The 27624-nt window shown below is 37.5% G+C and overlaps 1 protein-coding gene and 1 long non-coding RNA gene across 3 annotated transcripts in view; one reads left to right on the top strand and one right to left on the bottom strand.

The window, feature by feature from the left end:
- MYOZ2 (myozenin 2) lies at positions 1–27576 on the bottom strand. 2 transcript variants are annotated; one of them, XM_081076788.1, is made up of 7 exons: positions 27288–27423; positions 27075–27115; positions 26662–26750; positions 15502–15671; positions 11675–11804; positions 8734–8917; positions 1600–2040 (listed from the first exon to the last, which is right to left on the bottom strand). In XM_081076788.1, exons 3-7 carry the CDS (start codon positions 26735–26737, stop codon positions 1806–1808), a joined length of 795 nt encoding a protein of 264 aa, XP_080932914.1. In that variant the 5' UTR covers positions 26738–26750; positions 27075–27115; positions 27288–27423; the 3' UTR covers positions 1600–1805. The 2 variants fall into 2 exon arrangements, with proteins under 2 accessions (XP_080932915.1, XP_080932914.1); XM_081076789.1 differs by lacking the exon at positions 27075–27115 and having other exon boundaries at positions 1–2040; positions 27288–27576.
- LOC308509110 overlaps positions 1–27624 on the top strand; it is a 58439-nt gene that overhangs the window by 1179 nt on the left and 29636 nt on the right. Inside the window, exon 2 of the long non-coding RNA XR_013995128.1 lies at positions 15555–15707. This is a non-coding gene — a long non-coding RNA (uncharacterized lncRNA). The remainder of the gene's footprint in view (positions 1–15554; positions 15708–27624) is intronic.

Below are 27624 nucleotides of genomic sequence, written 5' to 3'. Positions count from 1 at the left end.
GCATAATAGAATATGACTAATTTTTATTTTAAAAAGATTAAAATGAACGAAAAAACTGGCATGATGAGAGCCTCATATCTAGAGTTTATCACAGATGCTGACATTGTTACTTCAAAACAGGTACACACCAAAACATAAATAAAGCTAAGGTATCTTAAAGATATACAGAGGGTGCCAAAAAATGTATACACATTTTAAGAAAGGAAAACATTGTATTAAAATTATAATACAATGAATGACACTGGCACTCATTTGATGAATGCCATCTTTTGAGCATACTACATGGTGTTACTGTAATTCAATTGAACTTCGAAAAGTAATACATAGATAACATCTCTTAAAATGTGTACATTTTTTTGGCACTCCTGGTATTTTAAATTATCTACAATGATAATATGTATAAATACAATACATTGATGTTACTTTCTAGGGATTGCATTTTTCATAAGAAAAAGATGAATTTCTCTACTTACAAGTTTAGGGGATGATTAAAACAAGCAGCAATCCCAACACTACGTACAGATTCCTTGTAAATATACAGTGTTGCTACTTAGCATTTTCCTTATGCTGTTATATATGCTCCTTTTTCCTAGCTCCTGAATTTAATCTTGTAGATAGTTTTCTCTGGATGGAATATTTTCTTTCCATTTAAACATCACAGAATTCTTCACTGAAATGAAATAGGAAGAACTGATATTTATTTCTTACCAGTTCTATATTATATACTCCCTCAGTCATATTTTAAGGTATATCTGTAACTTTATATTAGTTTGACTCTTTTATACCAGTATATTCACATATTCTATGAGAGAGGTGTGCTACATTATTTTCAGATATCTTTGTGCTCTTCTGTTTCTTGTTTCTGTTTGTTTTATAGCATGTACTCCCTAATACTTAAGGATTTGAGCAGAATTTAAAGATTCAGTGAAGACAGCTGCCAATTCAAAGTACTCTCTCTTCCTCTCTCATGTACTTATATTTGTTTATATGTATATTAGTGTGTATTTTATGTGTTATTAGTAGTGTTCTAAAAATGTATACATGAAATTGAACCGAATCAACACACAGCTTTGCAATATGTGGAGCTTCAATTCTGAGGATACCTTGGTCTTTAAAAGTGTAGTAGCATGACATTCCTTGAGTCATTGTACCAGTCTCCTTGACTTAATCCTAAACTAATGTAACACCCCCGCTGGACGCTGGAGAATGTCTGGAATGATTACCTAATGATTCAAACAATGCCAAAAAAGACAAAGCCCTTTAGAAACTGTAAAATGACTAATGACAAGACTTCATCCAGACATGTGGCTTTATCATGGGCTCCAGAAAGGAAGGACCCAACCCTTTTCTCCATCAATAAGGTTTGCACATGATCTTCAATTGCTTTCATCCCTTAAATAAAACTCTGAATGAGTCTAAATATCTTGACTATGTTTTGATTCCAGAGTCCATTTGAAAAACTTATTCAGGAATAACTCGTATGAAAGGAAACAAAGATGAGACCTTTTGTTGTCGGTTTTTCTTCTGGGCTTCCCCAGTGAGAAGGCTGGGTTGTTTAGACCAGGTGAAAACAAAATTATAAATAAAGACAAGTGAGCTAAAAGTTTTTAAAACAATGTTTTCAGTTGTTTATTATTTGTATTTGATCTGAGATTGAGATTGAGATTAAATGTCGTAAAAGGAAAATCGCTAGATTGCCATTAAGATATTGCTAGTAAAGGAGAGTGAGTGGCTTTGCCAGTGAGTAGGATGATAAAACAGCAACATGTATGTTCAGGGGTTTTGCGGCACATACAGCTTTCTTTTCATAGGTCTTCCGATTCTGGTACCGTGGGGTCCTCTGCAGGTTCAGTTGTTATCACCACAGGGATGTTGTCAGATATCCATCCCTTAGGAGCCCTATTAAAGGACCGTCTGCCACACAGAGGGTTGGTGAAGGCCATGAACCTGGAATCTGTTAGAAGTAGTAGCTCAAAATCTGGAACCTTGAATTTAACCATTTTTGATGCTTTTTCAAAACCTCCAAATGGGGTAGCAACTCTGTAGGGAAAGAAAAAGGAATAAATTCATTTTCAAATTTATTTGCTGGAAAATAGAAAGCAACTTAATTCATGATTTTCCAGGCATGTTGTTACACTCTATTCTTTGTACGCTTTCCAGTTTTTGACGTCTGAGACGAGCATTTCTATTTAAGGGCTGTGCCTTTCGGATAAAACATAGTTGGTAACAGTAGCGTTGTCATGTCCCTTTGTATGTGCTCTTAGTCTGGGATTAAACTAACCTATTGCCTGTACCCTGAGATCACCCCAAAGTGTCTTGCCTTTGAGCCTTTGCCGGCCCTGTGTCTTTCCCCTGCGAAGGGGTCTCCTCCCTGCCTTCACTCTGCCTGTAAGTCCTAACATCCTGCCCATCTGTTCCTTCCTTAGCCAAATTCCTGTAGCATTGATTGTCGTATGCAGTCATTCAGCGCTTAGGAGAGGGTACTTAAAGTGCCTGTAATCTCAGATATTAATCAAGGATGTCGATTACCACCCAGGTGCTTTATGAATTTTAAGCTGCAGAAAGCACAGTAATGGTGAAAGCAAGCAGTTATGGACTGCGTGCCATGCACCAGCCACGTTGTAAGAGCTTCTCACACTGAATTGGGACAGGATTCACCTTGGGCCCTTGTTGAAGTGCAGATGCTAATTTAGTCAATGTAGTGTGTGTGTCCTGAGATTCTGCATTTCTAACCAGTTCCGGGGTGAGGTCACAGCCGGTCTGTGGGGTGCACTGGAGTACAAGGCTTTCCTGATTGTCTCATTAACTCCTCAACAACAACTTTGTGAGTTGCTTCTATTAATATCCCTATGTAATAGATGAAACTGAGGCACAAATATGTTAAATGACTTGCCCACAATGGCCCACCTATTAAGTTGTAGAACCAGGATTGAAACCCAGGCCAATAGGCTCAATGGAGGCCTGCTCTTCTAGCCACTACCCTATTCCACACCACGACGAGATAATTCTTAAGGGGTATCGGGCCTGCTGACCTCACTTTCTAAGTAAAGCCGTGTGTTTAGGAATGTCAGCCCATGTGGACTGTGTCTAAATGTCAAGCCACAGTGCTGTCACATTCATGACGCAACTAGCTGATTCAATGTCCTACATTTTGTCATTTGATTTAGTGATTTAAAATGGACTCAAATTGGATACAGTCCATAAGTGAAACATTATTTTTGGATGTCCAAGATTTCCAAGACAATATTTTATCATTTTAGAAACTCACCATCATATATAGTTTATTCGTTTGTTGACTCATTCATGTATTTATGCGACAAATAAATTATTGCTTGTTATATCTAGATACTCTGTTATGTGTTAGGAATTCAAAGATAGACTGTAGTAAGTCTTAACTTCTGTGAGCTCACAGAGAAGCAAAGAGAGAAATGTGAGGAAAACAGTAGCACATCGTGGAGTAAGATAGTTACTCTAAGGGAAGAACATCCTGGATGCAGAGGAGCTTGGGGTAAAAAGCCCCAGTCTCCCTGGTCGGTCAGGAAACGCTTCTGAAACTCAGCTTGGGTTCAGCACCCGCTGTGTAATTTGTAGGGCCCCGTGCAAAATGAAAAGTCTGGGGCCCTTGTTAAAGATTGTTAAGAATTTCACAACAGAAACAGCAGAGCATTGAGCCAAGCATGGCCCTTCTAGGTGTGGGGCTGTGCAATTGCACAGGCCATCCACTCCCGGGAATTTAAGAATACATGGTTATCCACTGGATACAAGAGGCTGCACTTGAACATTTCTAGAATTAGGCTGAATTTGGTCAATGAATCTCGTGTTTTATGAATTCCAGAAATGAATTTTACTTAGTTTTGTTTTTTCTGAATTAAATCAAAGAAGAAATGTTCCTCTGCCACTGAAATCCACTGTTTGGGTTTGGCACTTAGCACACTCCTTCTTCCCTTTTCGTCCAGTTCTGTGCTGTGTTTCTTCCTCCCAATTTGCAGGTCAGTTTCTTCTCTTGTAAACGAAAACATTCCCTTCCGGTCCATCACCCATCTCCTACCTCCTACCACTGATCCAGCAAAAGGTTGCTGTTTGAAAAACAGAGTTTTCTTTTCTTTGGCACCATTGAGCCTATATCCTGTTTGTTTGAATTTTTATTGCGCTCTGCACACGAAGTAAAGGAAGTCCATTAAGAGATGTTAAGCATTCAAAGTGAGATATTTCAGACCTCTGAAAATAGGTTCAAGTTTTCGTCAAAGTTAGTGAAGCATAAATTTCCACTAAAAGATTTGGAATATTCTACTAAAAGATAACCGTGTATCCCTGTAACTCGCATAACACAAATTCTTCAAACGAAGGTCTGACTTAAAATGATTTTTACACGTTGTCTACGCTATCGTGAATGATAAGCCTGTTCCACTCAGATGAATAGTTAATAGATGATTTTTTGTTTGAGTTTTGACTGGTAATGGGATTGCATTTGTACAAATTAATAGTGCTGGACACACAATACACCCATAATAAGTACTGACTGTTCTATGAGGTAAAGAATAACATAAAATGATTGTATAGAACTTACTCTACTAACTACCCAATGTATGTAGCATATTTAAAGGTACTTTCATCTCATAATCATAGAATTTTACAGATGAGGAAATTCATACAAGGAGAGGATCAGTGACATAGTCTCATCGCTTTTTGAAGGAGAACTGGAAACCTTGCTTCTAGTTTAATTTCTTCCCTCATGTGTCGTGTGGGTTTACTATAGTATTATTTGAATATAGTGTAGTATTTACATATGCTCAAAAGGAGAACAGGAATACGAAGTTGTATTAACTGTGTGGGCCATTTTGAAATCATGGCTAGACTTGGGAGCCAGTTCTCATCCAGTCATTATCCCCGATGGATGCTACTTGACTGCATCTCACTCTGAACGCTTCAGTGACAGCATCTAGTTATTATGTGTAATGATGGGGCGCCACCAAGTAATATTATTTTACTCATTGCAAAGGACTATGGGAATATTTGGAAACTATTTCTTTCTCTTTCTCTGTTGCTGTCATTTGTTTTGCAAAAATCTGAAAAGAATAGATATATTAAAGTCTTAATATAATGTTGAATTATTTAAGAAAGAGAAGGAAAAATGATATTACATGGCATTTTAGAAATGTGTATATATAATAGTTGTTTGAGGAATTAAATTTCTGGTCAAATTATTTTCTCATAACCTTGAGTTGTTTGATAAAATAAAATCTTGTTTAAATAATCTACAGCAGATATTATTATTTAAAGGTACTTCAATCTTATAATCATAGAATTTTACAGATGAGGAAATTAATACAAGGAGAGGTTCAGTAACATAGTCACTGAAGATATTAACCCAATTGTACCTGGAAATTATTTTAACCTCTTTTTTTATTTTCTTTGAATTGCTGGAATATGTTCTGGACTGATTCAAAGAATGGTTTTTGTCACAATTTATAAAGACCCAGATACCGATTGAGATTATTTTGCCTAGTGATTATTTTTGAAATAAATTTATTGAAGTGTAAGATACATTTTAAAAAGTGTACAAATCATAAGGTAAAACTTGATGAATATTATTGATCTTCTAATTATTTGTTGCTGGTATATAAAAATATCATTAATTTGTATACTGACCTTGCACTTGGTGATCTTACTAAATTTTCTTACTAATTCTCATTACTAACCTGTAGCTTCCTGTGGACAGAATCGTGTCATTTGTAAATAAGGACAGTTTTATTTTTCTTTTCCTATACTGACACCTTTTGTTTATTATTTTTGTTTCATTATCTAGCAGAGGTCAACAAATATCATCTTTGTCTGAAAGTGTGCATTAAGTTTTTCACCTTTAAAGAACATTTTTACTGGATATAGAATTATAGACTGGTGGTTATTTATTTTGTCATTTTAAAGGTGTTGTTCCCTTGTCTCCTGTAATTCTAGTTGGGAAATCACCTGTCTTATTTTTGCTGTTTTAAGATATTGTGTCTTTTATTCCCGAGCATTAAGATGTTTTTACTGTCTTTGGTTTTCAGCAGCTTTACACTCGTGCCTCTGTGTGGCTGACATTGCATTAACCCTTTCTGGGTGGGGTAGTACTTCTGGAACTGAGGCTTGATGGCTTTTGCAATTTGGGAAAATTCTTGGCCATTAACTCTTCCGATATTGCTTTGCCTTATTCTATCTCTTATTCCTTGCTGAGACTAATCACACACATCAATTGGCATTTTGATTATTCTTCCAAGTGTGTCTTCAGCTCTTGTCCTGCAATTTTGAACCCTTTTTTATCCCCTATGCTCCAGTTTGAACACTGTCTGCATCAGTCCATAAATCCTCTCTTCAGCTGTGCTTCATCTGCCATGCAATCTATTTAATGTTTAAAAACATTTCTATTATTAAATATAATAAAAGTACAGAAAACCTCATAACAATGTACAATCGCTGTTCTAGAGTAAGCAACCCCGTAACCACTGCACATGCTGTTACCTCGGGAGCACGAAACGTGGCCCTATCCAGTTGTTAACAACGCTGCGCTGCCGGCACAGTCAGTCGCCAATATTTTGACCTCCACATTAATATAAACTTCTTATATCTAGATAGATAGATATCGATATCTATATCTATCTATCTATCACCTATATATACATATTAACTTCCTTTATATGTTAATAACCCAAGTGCATGTCTCTTCAACACTGGGGTTCGGTTCTGCCTGTCTGGTACCAAATGCTGCTTTTACACCTCTAAATTCCCCTTAAGTTCAGGATCGTGGCCCTTAAGTCCCTACGTCCTTGATCGTTTTTCAGTCATTTTTTAAAACAATTTTTATGGTAACATTTTTTAAAACAATTTTTATAATAACTAGCTTTTTCTAGTTATTTTCGTGAAGTTGTTCTGCTATGAACTAGCCTGTCATAGCTGGACATGGATTTTCTGTTTCCTACCCGTGTGACTCTACAGAGTCTCCTTCATTTAGCACGTAAGCCGGAGCTGTGATTACACCTCATTGTCGTGCAGCAGGCTTCTAGAATAACGCGTGCAACAGATGAGGCCTCAGGCTTTGTGCAGCCCAGGGCGCGTACGTAAGGGCAAAGGACCTGCAAGTTACCTGTCTGGGATTGTCAAAGGTCAAATCCTATTTGCTTCACCTGTTAATGTTGTTTACCAATAATGAAGAATCTAAGAATAGACTGTAATGTTGATTAACATGAAGCTCTTAAGTTTTTGTTTCTATATTGATGTATATATAAAAACATAAAATTTTGTCAAGTGAAGGAGAACAGTTAACAAGGTCTTTCTCTCTGTCTCTCTCTCTCTCTCACACACACACACACACACACACACACACTCACACGATGTGTATATATTACATCTCAGAAGCCTTGCTTTAGCACAGGGCAACATGTTCCCTAATTTCATGGTACTGCACTCACTGAGAAAGTGGTCATTTGGTCCCTGACTATCAGTAGGCGTCTCTTTATAACCAAGCAGATACACTGGGCTGTTTGTAGACCTGGACCCAAGCTTCTGGGCAGCCTAGGGGTAGTGCCACCCCAGGGCACAGTGGGGGTCCTATGACATCTCTAAAGCACTGCTCTCAAAGACAAACCTCAAGTAACCCATTATCTTCCATTTCCCCTGGTGTTCTACTTTCCAGAAATTTCTACACTCTCACTTCAGAAAAAACATATGCGTATATCATTGATCAGACTAGGCCTCCGGCCTCCTTTCTCTGCCACTGTTCAGTGCCTCCTTGAATCCCATGGCACATGTTGTTTGTGCAATGGAGGTGTGCAGGAAGAGATGCAGCACTAGTAGGTGTGGTACTTACTAGTAGGTGTATTACTAATGATAGATGTAATGCTATACTATTATTTTGATAGTGTGTGAAAACTAAAATTTTAATTAACCATAGTTAAAAAGTACGGAACACGATCACTATTTAAATGCACATTTTTTGGTATTCTTTTATAAACCAACAATTTATTTTTTATTAATTTTTACATGAATAGTCATCAAGCAGCCTAAACACTGGGTCTGCTTTTTTGTGGGTGTCAGACAGCATATTGGAGCTACTGTACTCTAAAATGAAAATCATTTAATTAAAGAATGGATCATGAGACTATTAAAAATATATCTAAACTCTCCATGGACATTATTAAAAATGGATAACAGGGAAAATAAATGTCGATTGAATAAATTAAAAAGCAGATATTTGGCATTATTTCTGGTAGCATAAGTTTTGGTTTATACATAGGCTGGAGTCTTGGGCCATAAATCCCTAAATTACCTTTAATCTAGCTTAAAAATATATAATTGGAACTGGAATTAAACTTACTCAACTTAATAGCACTAATTCTCATCATGCTATTATATGTGAATTAATTCTGAAATTCTTGAACAGCATTGTCGTTGGAGGCAACATGCAAACTAATTCAATCTTTGAACATTTTTTTAAATGTGGGAGGTAATCTTGATGTTATAATGGTAATTTCTGAACCATTTTCTTCATTTCTTATACAAAAAAAGACTGTTTGGTAAATTAGTAATATTGCAAAAAGTGAGCCTTTGCCTAAGCTTAGGGGTTATCCCATATTGATATTTTGAGTCTATTCTTAAAAGAAGACCAATCTTTTCTATCAGAGGACTTCGTTCTCCATACCATGATATAAAAGCTGTGGTTTTACATGCCAGCAGTGTCCCCCAGGATACCTGAATTACCTGTTAAAGCTTCTGTAATCGGGCAGTTCTGCCTTTCCTTCAGGCTTGAAAAGTTTAGGGTATAAAGCCTCTAAAAGCTGGGGATCACTGCCGATGGCCTGTTCCCAGGGTGACTGGTAGTACTTAGGGACAGCTGTGGTGTTGAATCTTTCAGGAGGAATTTCCTTCAGGGGCCCAGAATATCCTTTGGAAAAATATAGCAAGAATAAGTAAACATAGAGTGCCTGAGAATTAGGAAACTCCACCTAACATTTAACCATGTTTCATTTTAATGCAGGATAAATTTATGAAGAATGCATCATCCTTTTTATGATCTCTCAGAAAAGAGTAGTCTGAGAGTGGTAGACATTTTTAAGCCCTTTTCAAAAAGAAACCACTTTTCTTCCTGTTTAATTTTACCAAATCACACAGTTATTTCTTCCTGGACTATCTTAGTATGTATTTGTTCAATGAAACTATTCAAGTTTTAAAAATTGTACCCCTTCCATTAATTTACACTAGGCTTTAGATATCACAATTAATGCATTAATTTAAAAATATGTATTGAGTGTTGTACTGTGGTCTGGGCCCTCGGGAAACAGCAGTGAAGACAAACTGTTCTTCATCTTGGAGCTGATTTGTTCGAGATAATTGGGGTCTTGTCTGTCTTCAGAGCTGAGTGATCTGGAAACTGCTTAAGCTTCAAAATGGTGGAGAGTTTGTTTCCACCACTTCTTACTTACTGTTCAGTCCCGCCTTGAACCCCACGGCACATGTTGTTTGTGCAATGGACGTATTCATCCCGTGTTTACTTCATTCCTGAAGATTTCTTACCTAACTTTTCTGCTTCTGCTCTCAACTGCTCAATTTATTCTTCTCCAAAGAGCTAGAAATTTTCTAAGTGTCATTTAAAAATCACGCACATTCCTGGCATGAACTGGAAACCACTGTCACACGCATCGAGTGACTGCTCCGCCCTCTGCCTCACCACCACCTGATCATGTCTTTCCTGTAATTCTCTCCTCCACCGCGTCACACCCTTCGCCACACCGACATTTAGGTTCCCCGTGCTCTTTCTCATCTGGAAAATATTTTGTTTTCTTCTGTCAAACCATGTCTATCCTTTCTTTATACTGAAATGTTTATCTCCTTCAAAGTCTTACTAATCCACTTCTAGGCAGTTCTTTGTAGTCATTTATCTTCTGATTGTCTCTACTATCTAATAGGAGTCTGTCTCTTTTAATAGGTTTCTGTTCTCTGCTTGCCTTTCAAATGCTGCTGTCACTCAAAGCTCTTTCCTTATACTGTACATTCTGCCTAGAAAATTCCATTTCTATGCATGGCTTTAATTGTGACCTACATATTGATGGTTCCAAGTTTCGTTTTTTGATCTCCAGGCCCCTCTATTCTACCACTAACCATATTTGTCCCAGTGAATACTCTCCTGGCACACATTATAGCCCGTCCACAGCTATGTACGGCCATTTTCTAATACATCACGCTTCTCTTCCTGTATCGGTCATCTTAGCAAATCTTGTCACTCCACCCTCAGATGTTCAAGACAGAAGACTATCCTAAACTCTCCTCGTTCCCACAAGTATTACCAACTGTACTTTTTGCAGATTTCAAAAATACCCTAAGTATTTCAAAAGTACCTCTCAGACTTTGTTTCTGAATCACCCTGGGTACCTATTTAAATGGTTAATAATAGACTTTTCCTTCCGGAAATCTTGCTTCAGTAAGTCTCATGTATGGCTTACAAATCCTATACAAGTGATTTACAAAGAAAATATCGGGATGCCTTGCTCTGGAAAATTCCTTCTGTTCTCCTTATTTCCATTATAACTGCCATGTTTGGGGCCTCTTCTGTCTCTTGCCTGGGTTTTCACAACAACCTTCAAGCTAATCCTTTAGCTCTCACCTCCTCCTCGAGGCACCCTCTACACTGCTGCTGAGTGACCTTGCAGTTGGGAAACGTGCAGGTCCCTCACTTCCTTTACTCATTCGGTAGTGCTATGATGGCTCCCCAGGACAAAACTCTAAACTCCTCAGCATGAAACGCATGTCCCTACCAACCGGCCCAGCCTCACCTCCTGACATTCTCCTCTCACGTTTCATGCTTCAGAACTGTAGAGCTACTTGAGGTTGGTTGTGTCCCGTGCGCCTCCTACTCGTCCCATTGGTTTCCTGCAATCCTTGTCACCTGTCAATTCCTATTGCAAGCCTTAGCTTGAGGATACCTCTTCTGTGTAGCCCTTCCTGTCTCCTTCAGGAAAGTAGAGGAGCCTTTCCTGGGTGTAATCTGCATGACTCCATTGTCATCACTACCACGGCTTATTTCCTGTTGCTTTCCTAGAGTTGATCAGAGGTCAGCCATATAGAAACGAGAAATTTTTAAATTTTATACTTTTTAAAATTTCTTGAAATCCCACTACCCTAACACAGTTATTTTATTATTGTGTATTTTTTCCATTTGTCTTCACCTATAATGATCACATACCTGTAAATTTGGTACCAGACCTGGATTTAATTCTTGATCCGTCAATATTGACTTATAGCCATTTGTAACTTCAGCTTCTTAATTTGCAAAATGAGGATTGTAATAAATATGTCATGGACTTATTGTAAAATTAAGGAAGACAAAATATATAGTTTCATAAATCGTATAGCCCTATACAAACAGAATTTCAATATAATTGCAAAGGACTTAATTTTTAATATAACTGGTGATTGCCAACAAATACAATGGGCTGTCTGAAAGAATATAAGACCACTGTGAATGTTTTGCATGACTCCTGTATGTCTAAATTTTAACATTGATCTTGAACTTACCCATACAATAGATATACAGTGAGACAAGATATATCACTTAGATACCATTTACTGAAGGATCCAAATGACTTGAGTCATATATTTCAGTTCACAGCAATTTTAGTATTCTCTTTGTAAGGCGATGGCTTACCTGGTGCGATGTTTTCTGGATTTGGGGGACTCCGTGGATCCGGGGTGTTGGGAGGAGTAAACGGGGCTTGCTGTGAACCACCTTCCAAGTGGCTTCCGTCCATTTTCCCATTCTGCATGGCAAGGTTGTGCTGCATTTGATCAAAAGTACACTCTGTTGAAAACTCAAAAATATGAGACACACGAATAGGAACTATCATATGTGCAAGCCTGCATTTGCATATATAGATTTTAAATACAATGCTGTTTCGTTGTTTCATGCAGCCTCAGTAGTTTATGTGGTCGTTGGTTGTGCTATGGAACTTTTTCTAAGTTTCTGAAATGTGTCCGTGAAAGGAATTTCACTGAAACTTACAAATCATTCTTTCTACATTAATTTAGGAATTGCAATACTGGCCATCTATCTGTATAGACTTTTTCTTGGGAATTAATGATGAGCAGGAAGACCAATTCTTCCTAACCAGTAGTTAATTATCAAGAGCTACCTCCAGCATGAAATACACAAACAAAGCCTTATCATAGGATGAGCCTGAAACTGTCGAGTTCTATCATGTGTGATTCCCTTCAGGGAAAGTTGGAAAGACAAATGAAAATGTGTTTTGCTTTACGTCAGTTAAGTTGACCCTAAGTAAAATAAAACTAGACCAGGTTATATCTTACAGGTTATAAATATATAAATTGTAAACCCATGTACGATGCATTTTACATGCTTTCTGTTGACATAGCAATAGAAATAAGAGGGTTTTTTTAAAGTTCTAAAATTTGTGCCAAATACACAGTGAAACTTATTTTTTGAACAAAATAAATATATATTCAGAATACTAGTGTATTTAGTTTGGTCTTATTTCAGAATTACATTTTATAGTATACTTTCCCTTTTCTCAGTATTTAAAATTTCTATAGATTTCAAAATGCGCATAGTTACTAAATATATATGTAGTCTTAACTATAAATTGTGGATTATTTTGCTTACCATCCTTTTGTAGTGGTTAATAGAGGATTTTAATTATCATAAATCACTCTTCTGTTTTATTTTCCCTTGAATGCTTATTTTCTTCGTTTCTTTTTTTTCTTTTCATGTAAGAAGTTGAACTAGGCTTCAATACTGGCTGGTGTAGCAAGCAGTATAACTTCATTTCTTTTTAAGAATGTATATTTCCTGTTGTTATTGTTTATGTCAGAGCCAGTTTGTGTGGCTTAAAAATTGCCAGTTTCTGAGAAGTAAAGCAAGCCCAAAGCTGCGCTTGCTTTTTCTGTTTTTAAAATGATACTTAGTATTTGAGCAAACAGCATTGATTACCAGGGAGTTGGTTTATATTTTCATCTAATGATGTCCTACACATTGTTATAAAGTAAGAAATATATAAATATAAGTTAAATAATTATTTCAACACCGTCTATAGCTCAAGGGAAGCAGTAAAAGTAAAAGCTCTTTTCAGAAACTTTAGTCAATAAATTAGATTAATGTGATATAAATCATATAAAGATGATTCAAGAATGAGATTATAAGTAAATAGTTGTTCTCTTTTTAATGTTATTTTGTCTTCATCACTAGACAAAACCTGTATTTATTTATCTTTGAGTTTCCAGCATAGTATCTAGAACATAGTAGGCATTCACTGAATATTTGCCAAATGTGTAAATAAATGAATGGAAATAGACCTGAACCTAATATTATTTTTAAAATTCCTGTCATATTAACAATGCTTGCTCCAATTTGCAGTCTGGTACCTTGATAAAGCAAATGTATCATCATATAATATGGCTCAGTCTTTTCCTTTCTTAGAATTAAGACCAGAAAATATAGATCACTAAAGCCAGAAGGCACCTTAGAGAACACTTGAGCCCATTTGCCTATGTTATAAATGAGAAAACAGGTCCTGGAAGGCAAAGCAACTTATAAATTAACTTAAAACCACATGACTCGTGGGAGAGCAGGACCAAACCCTGGTCTCCTGTTTCCAGGCTGGTGTTTCCTTTAATTCCACTGTGATAGGTGTTCGTGTCAAACGCTCCAGAATGTTGAGAGCTGGGTGTCAGCCATCTTTATTATGGCGCGGCTCAAGTCAGGTCAGTAAGCTTCCCTGAATACTACTTTCCTTGTTTCTAAGGAAGAGAGAGACTTCAGGCTATGTTATATGATTTAAATACAGCTGGCTTCATGGCATCCATTGCTATTGTTTATTGCTCTGAGTTATTTATCGGCATTTGTTTATTTCAATATGCCTATATTGGCCTATTTTATTTGCTTACTGCCCAGTTTTTTAGGGATACTGAAAAATTATCAAGACATATTTTTATACATTGTATGTATAACCGAAACGTTTAACCACAGGTGTATAAGGTCACTGTCAATAATTTGAAATACTAGTGATGAGAGAATATATTGTGTTCATAAGGATATTTTTAACCTTGTTGTACCTTCCTCCAAGAACTATAGTTAAAGCAGTATTTTCAGAGATATAAATGTAAGCTATGAAAACTGGCATTATTCATTTATTCAGATGCCTCGACCTGTAGATGACTTTTCAAAGAATTCCCTTAAGCCATCTTTTTACTCTTTAAAGCTGTTGCTCTGTTGTCGTTATTGAAAGAATATGATTATGTAATCAGACTCGTCAGTTGAAACAGGGATTATTTTAGGCTCATGCTGTATTAGCTGCAGATTTTTTCTGATAGGAGGATACTGGGCATAATTGTAGGGTAACATAACATCACATTTATCCATGACTTCAAGTGAAAAATCATTTCTCATACATGTAAATTCTGTAGTTGAAAAAAAACTATTAAATTTAAGATGTCCTCTCAACATTTTCTATTAACTAGAAACATAACAAAGAAGATAGAAATTTGGGGAATTAATAAAACTTTAGTGTTTGTGTGTATGGAGGTTAGTTCTATAAGGTGGCTGATTATGGTAAAAGATCCCAGTGAAATCAGCCTCTTTGCTGTAGTGAGCTGTCCATTCAAAACAATTAGTGATGGCAGCTGATAAGTTTTTACGTTTAAATTCATAAGTAAACTTACAGACTTTTCATAGCTACAGGAAGAAGCTCTCAATAAATAAAATGTATTTGTTGTAGTCTCCACCATCACTTCAAATTCAGAATTAATGTGATATTCCTCTTTGATTCTTTTTATGCCTGGTATTTTAGTTTTAAAGCCATTTCACCAGAGCTAGTTTTCCTACTATGAATGTCTTCCTCTACAACCTCTCTAAATGACAGTTTAAATGAATATAGCATTAAAGTAATATACAAGATATAATTTAGTTAATTAATTGGTTTGTTTGGTTTATTAGCTTTCAGTTGAGGAAACCTTTTGTCCAAAGAGTTTTGTCCACATTGGTTTTGTGATTAACAGGTGGCAGACTTCCCTACACAACGAGGAATTTATGCTTTGAGAGGAGATCAGGTGTGTCTAGTTCCTAGGCACGTTTCAGTGGTAAGATGTGTTCAGCCAATAAAATGCTTATACTTACTTTGTGGAACGCTGTGTGCTTTGGAAGTGTTTCCATCCCAAACATTTAACTAGTGGTGATAAGACCATGTTAACTTTCCATACCACCAATCTCTCTCCCTCCTCTTAGCTGGACAGACCAGTTCTTCACGGCCAAATCTACAAGCTTACAATGTCCCTATTGAACTAAAAAGATACTCAGTCATACATAGTATTTACCCACCTAAACGATTCATTGTCATGAAAAAACATGTCTAACAGGATCAACAGAAAGAAAACACATAGCACGCTTGTTTGGAAATCTAGAAACACATACATTTAGAAATGCTGCCCATTTATTTGGATACCGCATGATCAAGTAATACCTACATTTATTTGTGCCCTCGATTCATACTGGAAATTTTCAAACGTGTATTTGTCAGATCTCCGCTGTCGCATCTTAAAGAGCCGGGCACCACGGTTACTGAGATGGGATAGCTCTTCCAACATGATATCTCTGGGGACGCTGACCTTTTTGCCCAGATCCATGCCATCTACATCTGGAAAAAGACATTCATGTACATGGGAACCCCAAGGTAAGCATTTTCATTGCTTTTCTAAATTGAATAATTTATTGCCTGCTACATGCTACGTGTGGGAACCGAGATGTAGCCTCCTTACACAGACTGCCTTGGGTTGAATCCTGGCTCCGCTACTTTCTGATCATAAGATATGATACTTATTTTTTCTAAATGTCAATGTCTTCATCTCTAACATGGGGCTTATAGTAATAATACCACCACATAGGGTTGATATGAGGATTAAATAAAATGCTTCATAGAAAGCATTTAGCAGGGTACTTGGCATGCTGAAAAAGCATGAGTAAAAAGGAAGCTGTTGTTACTAGTAGTAGAATTTAGTCTCTCTATACTTAGTGAGTTTTTAAACATCACTGCTTATAGTTCTTTTAATAAGCTCTGTTTTGCCCCCTGCATTTTTATGTACCACTCTGAGCTGTCTCTATTACTAAAATGCCTGCCCTTCCACCCCTGCCACCCCGTTTCCCTCCCTCTGTCAAAATGCTATTCATTCTGCATCCAGCATGAAGGAGCCTTGCGTGAATTAGGCAGGTGGCATGTTTCGAAGGAACAGATCCTTCCCGATCCAGAATCAGTGCCATTTCTCTGAATCCCTTCTCTCAAATCTCTATTCATAACTACCCATGCCTTCTCGGTATTCCCATTGCATTGAATCACAATTACTTGATTCTGTGTTACGTATTTTATGGTTTGAATTTTCTTTATAATTTAGCTTTTGTGTCCCCCCTGCCTTAAATATAGTGATATTTAGTAAAGAAACATTATTTTCTATTCTTAGTACTAAAGTACTTTTCTAAAATTCAAAAGAGATGAAACTCCTCCGCTTGCTCCTTTAACCAGGAATATATTTCTGTGTATGCCACCAAGTTCTTTTGCCACTGTGGACTACTGCTAAATGCATAGGAAGGGAAATTGGGGCACTAGTGAAATAATTATTCCGATTGATTGGAACATTATTTGACGATGTGATAAATTTACCCTAATAATTAGCCTTTTGGAAGTATTTAGGGATAAAACAACAGCATTACTTATTATTTATTCCCATTTTGCTTTGAAAAAAATCAATTTGTTTAATATTTTGATGTTACCTGGAGAGGAGATCCACTAATTATAAAAACTGTAGTATCAAGGCATCTGCTTCCAGGGAGATAGAGTAGATATACTTTTCCCTATACCTAAACTATGTACAACTAAAAATCAGGGACATTATGTATGAAACAAACATAAGAAGACTGAAAGAAAACTCAGCAAGATACAGACCTCAGGACCCAAGGAACAACATGGTGGTGAATTCTCTGAATTTTCTTTTAGCCTCATTTATACCAGACTTGGAGCTTAAGATGCTAGCAACAGGTATGGACAAAAACAAAAACAAAAACAAACTACAACCACAGACTGTGCTTTCCATCCAAAACACCAGGAAAGGAGCAGTCTAGCAAAACAGATAACTTTTACACAGTAAACATTCCACTTTAACCACGTACCACAGGAAAAAATTTGGCTCCACCCATGTCAACAAAGTCCCACCTTATATATGTATATAAAGAAATATTTAAGACAGTTCTGTTATAAACAGGAAGATAAAGGAACATGAGATAGGTAAGGTTTCTATACCTTGCTTGAACTGATAAAATAACATTACTGGACTTTGATAAGTTATGCATTCATATTGTAATACTTAGAGCAACTACTAACAGCTGTGCAAATACATTTGAAAACACTATAGATAAATAAAAATGGAATTCTAAAAAGCATTCAACTAATCCCATAGGAAGTAGGAAAAAGAAAACAAAGGGAAAACAGACAACAGACAGAAAACAAAAAATAAACTGATAGACTTAAGGTCTAATACATCAATAATTACGTTAAATATAAATGCTCTAAGTACAACAATTAAAGGACAGAAACTAGCAGATTGGATTAAAAAACATGAGCCAACTATATGCTGTCTATAAGAAACACACTTCAAATGTAACAATATAAGCAGGTTGAAAGTAACAGGATGGAAAAAGAAATATCAAGCAAATATTAATCAATGAAAAGCATAGTCGTATCTGATATTAATATCAGATAAATTGGACTCAAATAAAGGAAAATTACCAGCAATACAGAATGCCACTATATAATGATTAAAGTGTCAATCTGTGAAGTAGACCTAGAAATCCTAAATGTATGTTCCTAAAAACAGAGCTAAAAATGGAGCAAAAACTGTTAGAATGAACAGGAGAAATAGGCAAATCCACAGTTATAGTTGGAGACTTTAACATCCGTCTCTCAACAGTGATAGAACAACAGACAGAAAATCAGCAAGGATAGAGAATAACAATGCCATCAACCAGTACGATCTCATTTATAGAACATTTATAGAGTACTCTGCAACACAGAATGCACACTCTTTTCAAGTGTCCATGGAACACACACCAAGATAGACCATATCCTGGGCCATAAAATGTACCTCAATGGATTTTAAGAAGATTGAAATTATGCAGAGTATGGTCTCTAGTCACAGAGGATTCACACTAGAAGTCAGCAACAGAAAGATAACAGGAAAATCTCCAAACGTTTGGAAACTAAAACAGCACACTTCTAAATAATCCACAGGTCAAAGAAGTCTTAAGGGAAATAAAAAGGTCATTCATTGAGCTGAATGAAAATGAAAATAGAGCATATCAGAATTTATTGCACCCTGTTAACGCAGTGTGAGAGGAACACTCATAGCACTGAAAGCATATGTGAAAAAAGAGGAAGAGTCTGAAACCGATGATCAGCTTCTACCTCAAAAACCTAGAAAAAGAAGAGCCAAATAAACCCAAAGCAAGCAGAGTAAGGAAATAATAAAGATAAGAGCAGGAATTAATAACAGAAAAGCAATCGAGAAAATCAGTTAAATATGAAGTTGGTTTTTGAAAAGATCAATAAAATCGAGACCTCTCTAGCTACTCTGACAGAAAAAAATATAGAAAGAACCAATTACAAATTACCAACATCAGGAACAAAACAGAGGTTGTCACTGCAGACCCTGCAGAGAGCAAATGGATAACAGAACTCTACAAACAACTCTACACATAAATTTGAAAACTTAGAAAAAAATTGACCAATTCCTTCAAAAGCACAAAGTACCACTTGTTGCCCGATATGGCTAATTAATCCTATAACTATAAAGCAATTGAATCTGTAATTTTAAAAATGTCTCAAAAAAGAAATCTTTAGAGCTAGATAATTTCACTGGAGAATTTTGCCAAACATTTACGGTAGAATTAACACTGATGCTACATAATGTCTGCCTGAAAATAAAAGAAGAGGGAATACTTCCCAATCCATTACTAAGCTAATACTACCCTGATACCAGAACCAAACAAGGACAACACAAGAAAAGGAAGATACAGTCCAATATTCCCCATGCACATAGAAGCAAAAATCCTTAACAAAATATCCATAAGTAGAATTTGGCAATATAGAAGAAGAATTCTACACCATGAGCAAGTGGGGTTTATCCAGGATTACAAGGCTGGTTCAACATTCAAAAGTCAGTTGATGAAATCTACCATATTAAGAGGCTAAAGAAGAAAAACCACATGACCATTCCTTTGGGATTTTGCAAAATATTGTTAAATAAATCCAAAAGTTGACACCAAAAGCACAGTCCACTAAAGGAAAATCTGACACATTGGACTTCATCAAAATTAAAAAGCTTGGCTTTAAGAAAGACTCTGTTAAAAAGATAAAAAGAGAGGCTACAAACTGACAAACAGTATTTCCCAAACACATATTTGACAGTGGCCCAGAATATGTAAAGAATTCTCAAAACTCACTAGTCAAAAAAAACCCAAAAACCAGACAATCCAATTAGAGCATGGGCAAAAGACATGAAGAGACATTTCACCAAAGAAAATGGCAGATAAGCATATGAAAAGACATTCAAGATCATTCATAAGCAATGCAAGTTAAAACTGCAATGAGATACCACTATACACTTAGAAGAATGGCTAAGATGAGAAATCGTGACAGTACCGTATGTTGGGGAGGATGTGGAGAAACAGGATCACTCATCTATCGCTATTGGAATGTAAAATGGTCCAGTGTCTTTGGAAAATACTTTCGTAGGTTCTGTTAAAAGCTGAACATAGAACTACCAGCAATACTGGGCATTTCTCCCAGTGAAATGAAAACTCAGGTTCACACCTCTATGCAGATATTCATAGCAGCTTTATTCTTAGTAGCAATAAGAGAAAAACAGAAACAACCCAAATGTACTTCAGTAGATAAATGGTTAAAAACACTGGTGTGTCTGTACCCTGACACTCAGCAATAAAAAATTGAAACACGCAACACCTAGATACATCTGCAGAGAATGATACTGAGTGAAAAAAAGAGCTAATCCCCAAAGGTTATATATACTGTATGATTCCATTTATATAGCATTTTTGAAATAAAAAATATATATATATATATGTGTATATATATATGTGTATATATATATATATATATATATATATAGAGAGAGAGAGAGAGAGAGAGAGAGAGAGAGAGACATGGGGGTGAGGGGGCAGATTAGGGACTGGCAGGCGTCTCTTAACTGCCTCAGTAGGAGTGCTCTGGCTGGGATGTATTCTCGTTTTGCAAGACGTTATCATTGGGGGAAATGGGAGAAAGGGACATAGGATAGCTCTGCATTGTTTCTTACGATTGCGCGTGAAACTACAATGATCTGAAATCAAAAAGTTTAAATAAGAGCTGCCAAGCCATGAAAGGATAGGAATGATCTTTAAATGTATATTGATGAGTGAAAGAAGCCGGTCGGTAAAGGCTACGCACTCACAGGAGTTGGATGGTACGTTCTTAGGACTTCTGGGAACCAATAGTTAAAAATCAGTGAACACAACCATTACTAACATTAAATTAAATTAAATTAATAATTAGATAAGTTATATTAAAAACAAAAGAAATGCTCAAAAAATATCACTTTCTAAATTGGTACTACTTTTTGCTATTATCTGTGCTCTTTTTAAAATACCGTTATTTTTATCTAACGTATGTGTGGTGGAAACACTATATAATGTGTTACCGCGCATCTCTTCCCAACTGTGCATGCAACACCTCCTGGATGGTAGCTTGACACTGGCCGAGGCAGAAGTATTCATGCCACAGAAATTGGCAAACTTTACAAACTAAGACATTTCCCCCTCAAGAACCCGTAGTTAAATATTTACTAGCGTACTACTTAGACACAGGCATATGTGAAGTCATATTTTGCACAAACAACATAAGACATGGGCTAATTCTTCAAGGTTTTCTTCCCTTTCCTTCCAATAGTTAAATTTATGATGTAACCGGAGCAGGCGTTCCAGACCATGTGTGAGGTGAGGAATCTCATGTATGAAAACTCTCATTACTTAATCTTTCCGAGTGAAGAATGCTGTCAACTGGGCACGTGGAACCCAAGTTCAGCTGTTCCCTGCCCTTGTTGCAAACCTCTGTGCAGGGTCTTAACTGTGTGTTTCCTCTGGATGCCTGATAAGTGATACAACTTATTCAGGATAGGTGTCCTTGGCCTGTGGGTTAGAAGGTTGTCTTTGTGGTATTAGATCATCTATTGAAAATACTGGTGTTAGGCGTACTTTCCTATTGATGTCATTTATAGTGATCCATGATTTTCCATTTATTCTTTAAAGATTTTACGAAACTTCATCTATTTTGCTACTATTTCAAGGAAATCAATGCTTATCTTCAAATAAATATTTAATTATAAAAAGATTGCAACATACAACTTTAGGACCTTGACTATAATCAAATTAATTTCCACCAAAAAAACACAATTTTTAATCTACTAGAAGTATCAGGTAATTGTTACCAATATTTTTTCTCAGTAGTGTCCCAAATGCACAATACTTTGGTAGTTAAATTAAGATTTAAAATCTTACACTAAAAAGTTCAAATATTTTGATTTTTGAGTATACTTTTCTTCCAGTTTTCATACTGTGGAGCCATGTTGCTCACAGTACTAGAAACCAAATGGAAAATCAAATTTTATTGGAAGAACTTCAGGGATTGTTGAAAATGTGCCCAGTTCCTTTTTTAAACCTTATTTCAATGTGTGGTCTTATGAGCAGATACTGGGCTTAAATTGGTCCAAAAGGAAACATTTATTTTTGTTTGTTTGTTTGTTTTTAACGTTTATTTCATAGTTAACATTCTGATACTAAGTCGACAAAGATTTATGCATGCACAGGTAGTTCTGTATTTTTAGTTTGAAATTTTGATCCTGCTGAAGTTACATGTTTAGTTAGATCAGTGAATCCAATTCACAGTTTGTAAAAAGACCCACTTATAAATTACTGTAGTAAGACAGAGGATCTTTTAAAACTGTTTCTCCGTGATTTTCTGACAGCTGTGATTCTGGTGGAATGGGCAACAGTACTGCAGGGGGGTTCACTGAAACCGACTTGCTTTGGGTGGTCCTATGGGTTTGCTCAGGAGCCTGGGGAGTCGCCTGCCTGCACAGGCCTCTCTTGCCTGTCTCCGGACGGTTGGCCCACGTGGCTTGAATAATGGTCAGTAAAATACACGTTGTTGCATAATGCAACATATAATATAAAAGGCAACAGTCCACCCTGTGATTTTGAAGGATGCCTGGAAAGACTATAATTGATAAAAAAGTTTAATGATTTTCTGTACATTAGAAAGCTGATATAGAAACCCATGTGGGATGTTTTTATTTTCCTATCTCATACCTCTTTGCCTCGATTTGAGTTTTAAGACTATTTTATAAAGTTTCCAAAAATTTACTGTGAATTAAAATGTCATTTAAACTGTATAAATCTATAAACTTTTCAGAAATGAGATTACCAATGTATTGAATTTCACAAACAGAGTGATCTCGTAGTGTTTGCTGGGTGTTCGTCTGGAGCATATGAGAGAGAAAAAGATAACAAAAACACTAGTGATGGGATGGGGCGGCTGGAGTTAAACCCTGCACTTCCCACTTTGGTGTAAACTGAATTTAGCCTTGCTCTCTGCGGCTGCTTTTCTGGAGGGCCCCACTAAAGGTTTAGCAAGCTATGGCTTGCTCAGAAAACCTGTGAATTCACAAGATATTTCTAAACCCCAATTTCCAAAATAAAATGTGCCTTTTCTTAGGGTTATGAGACCGCTAATGTGAAATTTTAAACCAAAGCAAGCTAACAGACTTGTACACTAAAGCATAAGGTTAAGTTAGTTTTCTGTGGAACCTGAGGTCCCTAAGCCCTTCCTGGTGGCCTCATGGTGATATTGACGACTTGATTAATGCCAGTCGAAGATAAGCTTACGCAGGAAAAGTAGAAGGGGTCTTCACATAACCTATCATCTGGAATTGGAGGATTTGCGCTCTGCTTTTCAAAGAGCCCGTACAACTTAAGCCCGTGTGACCATTGCCTTTGTTATTGGTGCAGATCTCAGATACACAGATGTTTGACTTCAGCACATAGTGCAGGAAATTAGAATCTTGGAATTTGAGAATTAGGTGTATGAGCAAATCCAATCTCCTCCTTTTCAGATGAGGAATCTGGTGTCTGGTCTGGACCCCAGGGCTCCTGGTACCATATCAACAACAGCACCCCATTTAAATCTGGGCTTCCTGTTTTCACAAAGCTCAACTCTTCCTGGAATCACAAAAAACAATCTGCCCAGTCCTCCTCTGTGTGCTGGGTAAAGCTGGTCACCAGTCATGGGGAGGGAGGGGGAACCCACAAAAACAAAAACAAAACATACAAACAAAAAGCCCTCGCAAAGCCCAGGTGAGGAAACTGAAGGGTGACCCGAGCAGCCGGACGGCACTGTGGTCTTCCCTGTTCCTGGAGCTCCTGTAAGCTGTCAGCGTCACCTGTCCCTGAGATTAGGGACTTCATACTCCCAGGTCTTCTCAGGGGTGTTTGTCCCTTCCCCACTATTTCTGGACAGGTGCCACTTCTTCTAGAGTGTCTCTCATTCCATCCTAGTCGCCTTCTCTTTCTGTCACTGTATTCTCCCTATCTTTTTATCCTTCCCTGTCCCTCTCTCCTTCAGCATTCCTCTCTCAAATGAGTTACTAAGTGAGAGAGGAAGATGATTGACACTGGAGACATTACAGATTTGGGTAAACAGCACAGGGCCAGTGGGCACAGAACTATTGGAAGCCACCTTTCCTTGCTCCCACAGCTGATTCATGAACAAATAATGGTCAAATATTTTGGTGTTTTCGTCTGGCTTTTAGAATAGCGCTAGTTAGGTGGCTGTGATTCTTGTTTGTGAAGCACGAGACTTCGTATCATCGGTAACACAGGACACATACCACCATCAGCTCACTGCTTCTGATAGTGACGCTGACCATGGCGTAATGATAGGATGGCCGGTCTGAAAGAATGCAGCCCTCATGTTTGTTATTCATTCTTTTTGGGAGTGCACTGTAGTTGCTCCTGGCACATAACTGACACCAAGCATAATGGGTCCACACTGAGTAACAGCTTGGATGTAGTTAGTAGGGGCTGGGAGCTACCTACATTTTTTCTCATTCTATCCAGTTCTGTGCATTTTGGTCTATACGGGTAGGATTTTTCAGTGATTGTTTGAGGTTATTTCTTCTTCAGATGGGATGAGTGCTGTGATGTAAAACTCTCCTTTTCCGATTCTGATCTTTTCCTACGGATTGCTCTCAAAGGCTCCCCAAGCTATAGTCTCGCTCCACAATAAGAACTGGACTGAACTTCCGTCCCATGTTTAGAAGCTCATTTAGCAGTCTCATTGTCACAGTCCATTCTCCTCCAGGCTATATGTTTTTGAAAAGTGATCTAAAAGATAAATGACTTATCAAACCGCAAAAAAGAAAAATCCTGATGCCTGAGACGAGAAGGGGGTGGCAGAAAGGCTTTGAAAGCATTCTTCTCTGGTGCATTTTAATAAAGGATAATCCAGTCCAAATTTGCTAGATTGAGGCTTATAATTGAGCTTGAAAGAGTTGCATGCTTTATGTGAAATCACCCGGGTTGTGACTGCTCTGAAGTGCTGGCAAGTTTGAAGGATTATACCCCAGAAAGGCTACTCTGCAGTGCAGGTCTCATTTCTGCACCCTCAGAAAACATGTCTAACTGCAGGTCTCGACGCAGCACGTCCTAGCTGGGCAGTACAGGTCCCTCTGAGATGTCAGAGGGCATGCAAGATGGGAATCGTTTCCACTGGACCACAAAGTGCTGGAGCTGTTTTATCTGAGAGGAGTGAAAAAAGGGTCTGTGATGACCCTGGTTAGCTGGCATAGTGGAGCTGCTAACAAACACAGAGTGTGGGACGTCACTTACGGGGCTGCAAATCTACCCGGCACTTGGGAGGGCGGGAGGCCTTCAGGCAGACTCCATGTGGCCAGGACTTACTGGTGGTCAGGGAGGAGGGGTGAGGGCTCTCCCCTCATCTTGAGGTATGAGTGTATTTTTTTCTTTATATTTCATATACATAAAAGAAAGAAAAAGATATTCTTATCCTTGTAGGTCTCTGTCCGGACCAACAGAGTAGACTCCAACGCATGATTCAAAGTGGGAATTCATTAAATGGATCCATTGATTTATGATTAGGATGCAGTAACAAAATGATCACATCCCAAGTTTTAAGGTGAATAATTTAGTCTCAAACTCAAGGGATCATCGGGTTTTTACCAGTTAATCAGAGAAACTATAAAAACAATGTCAAGTAAACTATGAGAAGCAGGAAATACAAAGAAACCTAAACATTTTAAAGAAGCTTGTATTTTGAAACTTTGGATGTATTTCAGTTCTGGAATCTGATTCAAAATTATTCTGTCTTTATTCCAAGCTAGTTTGACATCATATCAAAACATGGGAACTAAGTTCAATGCAGCATGCTGATTTCATACTGCAGAAAATAGAAAACACAACTTAACAGCAGGACGCTTTAGATATGACTGCACTCATGGCAGCATTTAAAATAGTCTTCGATTTGTTCTATTCCGCTTTCTTTAGGGAAGGTGAAGTGTGAAAACCCTACGCCACCCTGTCCCCAGCTGCCTCCACCAGATCTCACACCTCTCAGTATGGTCTCAGCATTGTCACATGAGAGGTGACATTCCTTGTCAACGGAGGGCAAATATGGAGGCATCCTGAAAACACCACAGATGTATCTGGGATGGCTCAGATCAGCCCCTACGAGGATCTGATAGTCTACTCACTAGCTTTTAAAAGCGATGCTCATGAACAATGTCGAATTTCCCTTATAACAATCAAAATGCAATGTATAAAGCATTGCTTTGTAGAGTTATTTGCAAAAACTTAAAGAGAAGGAGAGAGTGAAATATCATCTTGCATTTAATTTATATTAAATTTGTTTTGAATCATATGCTTTGAGACTACAAGAACTTTATATTTTCCTAGAAATTATAAATAAAAGTAGATTTCTACACAAAAATACCTTGATAAATGAATCACCAAATACAAAAACTAATTTCAGAGTTAAAGAAATTCACAATGAATATGAATCCCAAATTAACAACTTTTGTAAAAATAAAAAAAGATAACAGAGCATACTTTGAATGACTTACGTTCTATAAAGTGAAGCAAATCAAGATATACCATGTGGGGTGAACAATGAGGACAAATATGAGGCCTATCCAAAAATAAAATAAATAAAAAAGAAGACTTGAGAGTGATACTAACTTCCAATGTGGAAGACAAGAGAAGCAGAATGTACATCAGCTGTCAGCCTGCTTCATTCCTTTAGAGCAGTTGTTCATCTGAAAATAGCTTCTAAATGAGAAAGGATGACTACAAAAGGATTGGTTACCATAGGCCTTGGTACACCCCCTGCAGCTCCCGGTTTGTTATGACAGAATAGCAAGAATGGAAAGGAAGTGAGCTATAGCATGATAAATGACATGGGAAGGGTGGGTGTTAGTGCCCAGCTGCATTAGTGCTCAGAGGGTTTTTATCGATACCATTTCCATGGATTTCCTTCATGATGGCTGATGCTTGCTCTTTTCTCTTCTTCACCATGGTATTATGTGATAGCATGGTTTTCTGTTCCCTGTAAGAAATAAACATTGAAGCAATGTGAAGAACTCATCTGGGATGTTTTACAATCGTGCTTATGAAAGACAGCATCTTTGCTCTTTATGAAGATTTTGTTATCGCTTTCTGCCGAAAGGCTTTTTTAATATGCATTCCTAGTGTGGTGACAGAGCCTGTTACTCACGGACAGGCAGTGTCACAGTGAGCAGAGTTCCGGGCCCAGTCTTATCTAGACACTAGTGCAGTGATCATCAGGCAGTGAGAAACAGTGACAGAGCTGGCCTCCTTCCCCTCCCCCGTCTTTGCCAGCTTGTTTTAATCTCACTGTTTCCTTACTGGCCTTCATTTGTACCAGCATCACAGTACATCAGTTCCAGCAAACTGTAAGAATGAAGAAAGGACAGCAGATTAAACCAGAACTCTTTCGTGGTGGCCTTTTAAAATTGGCATCAACAGCTTCCCTTTAAAGCAAAGAATGCCCATTTATGAGTCACAACTCTGAACCTCCTTGGACAACTGACTCCTAAAACATTTTAGGGAATAGTGTACTGACCTTGCTCTTAGACTGCTTTCCAGCACGATGGATCCCAGTTTGTGGAGGAAAGACTGGAGATGGAGTATGGGTGGCGCTTGGGCCCGATGGGTTTTATCCTTGGGCCTGGGACGGCATGGTCCCCAGCTCCGACTCCAACTGGGGACTGAGCCTTTCTGAAGAGACTGGCATCCAGCTGACATCAACTGACTATATATAGCACCAAATACTTCAGCTACTCATATCTTGCTGGCGAGAGAGAGGAGCAGAGAAAGATTAGGTTCTCCATTGTGTTTCTAGTTTGGGAGATGGTTGAATGAACACACAGAAAGTTTTTATCGAGTACCTCCTGTTTGAA

This window comes from Rhinolophus hipposideros, assembly GCF_964194185.1.
Source record: "Rhinolophus hipposideros genome assembly, chromosome: 16".
NCBI classification, from domain to species: domain Eukaryota; kingdom Metazoa; phylum Chordata; class Mammalia; order Chiroptera; family Rhinolophidae; genus Rhinolophus; species Rhinolophus hipposideros.
Note: the sequence above shows the minus strand (reverse complement) of the source record. Positions and strands in the feature narration are given on the sequence as shown.

Bases quoted from the DNA above. Each gene is read 5' to 3' on its own strand.
- MYOZ2 (XM_081076789.1), bottom strand. From the start codon at position 27,469: ATGTCAGCTGGATGCCAGTCTCTTCAGAAAGGCTCAGTCCCCAGTTGG. The intron at 26,751-27,287 runs GTCAGTACACTA...TATTTCTTACAG, and splicing joins GAAAGCAGTCTAAGAGCAAG to GGAACAGAAAACCATGCTAT. The intron at 8,918-11,674 runs GTAAGCCATCGC...ATTTTTCCAAAG, and splicing joins TCCAGAAAACATCGCACCAG to GATATTCTGGGCCCCTGAAG.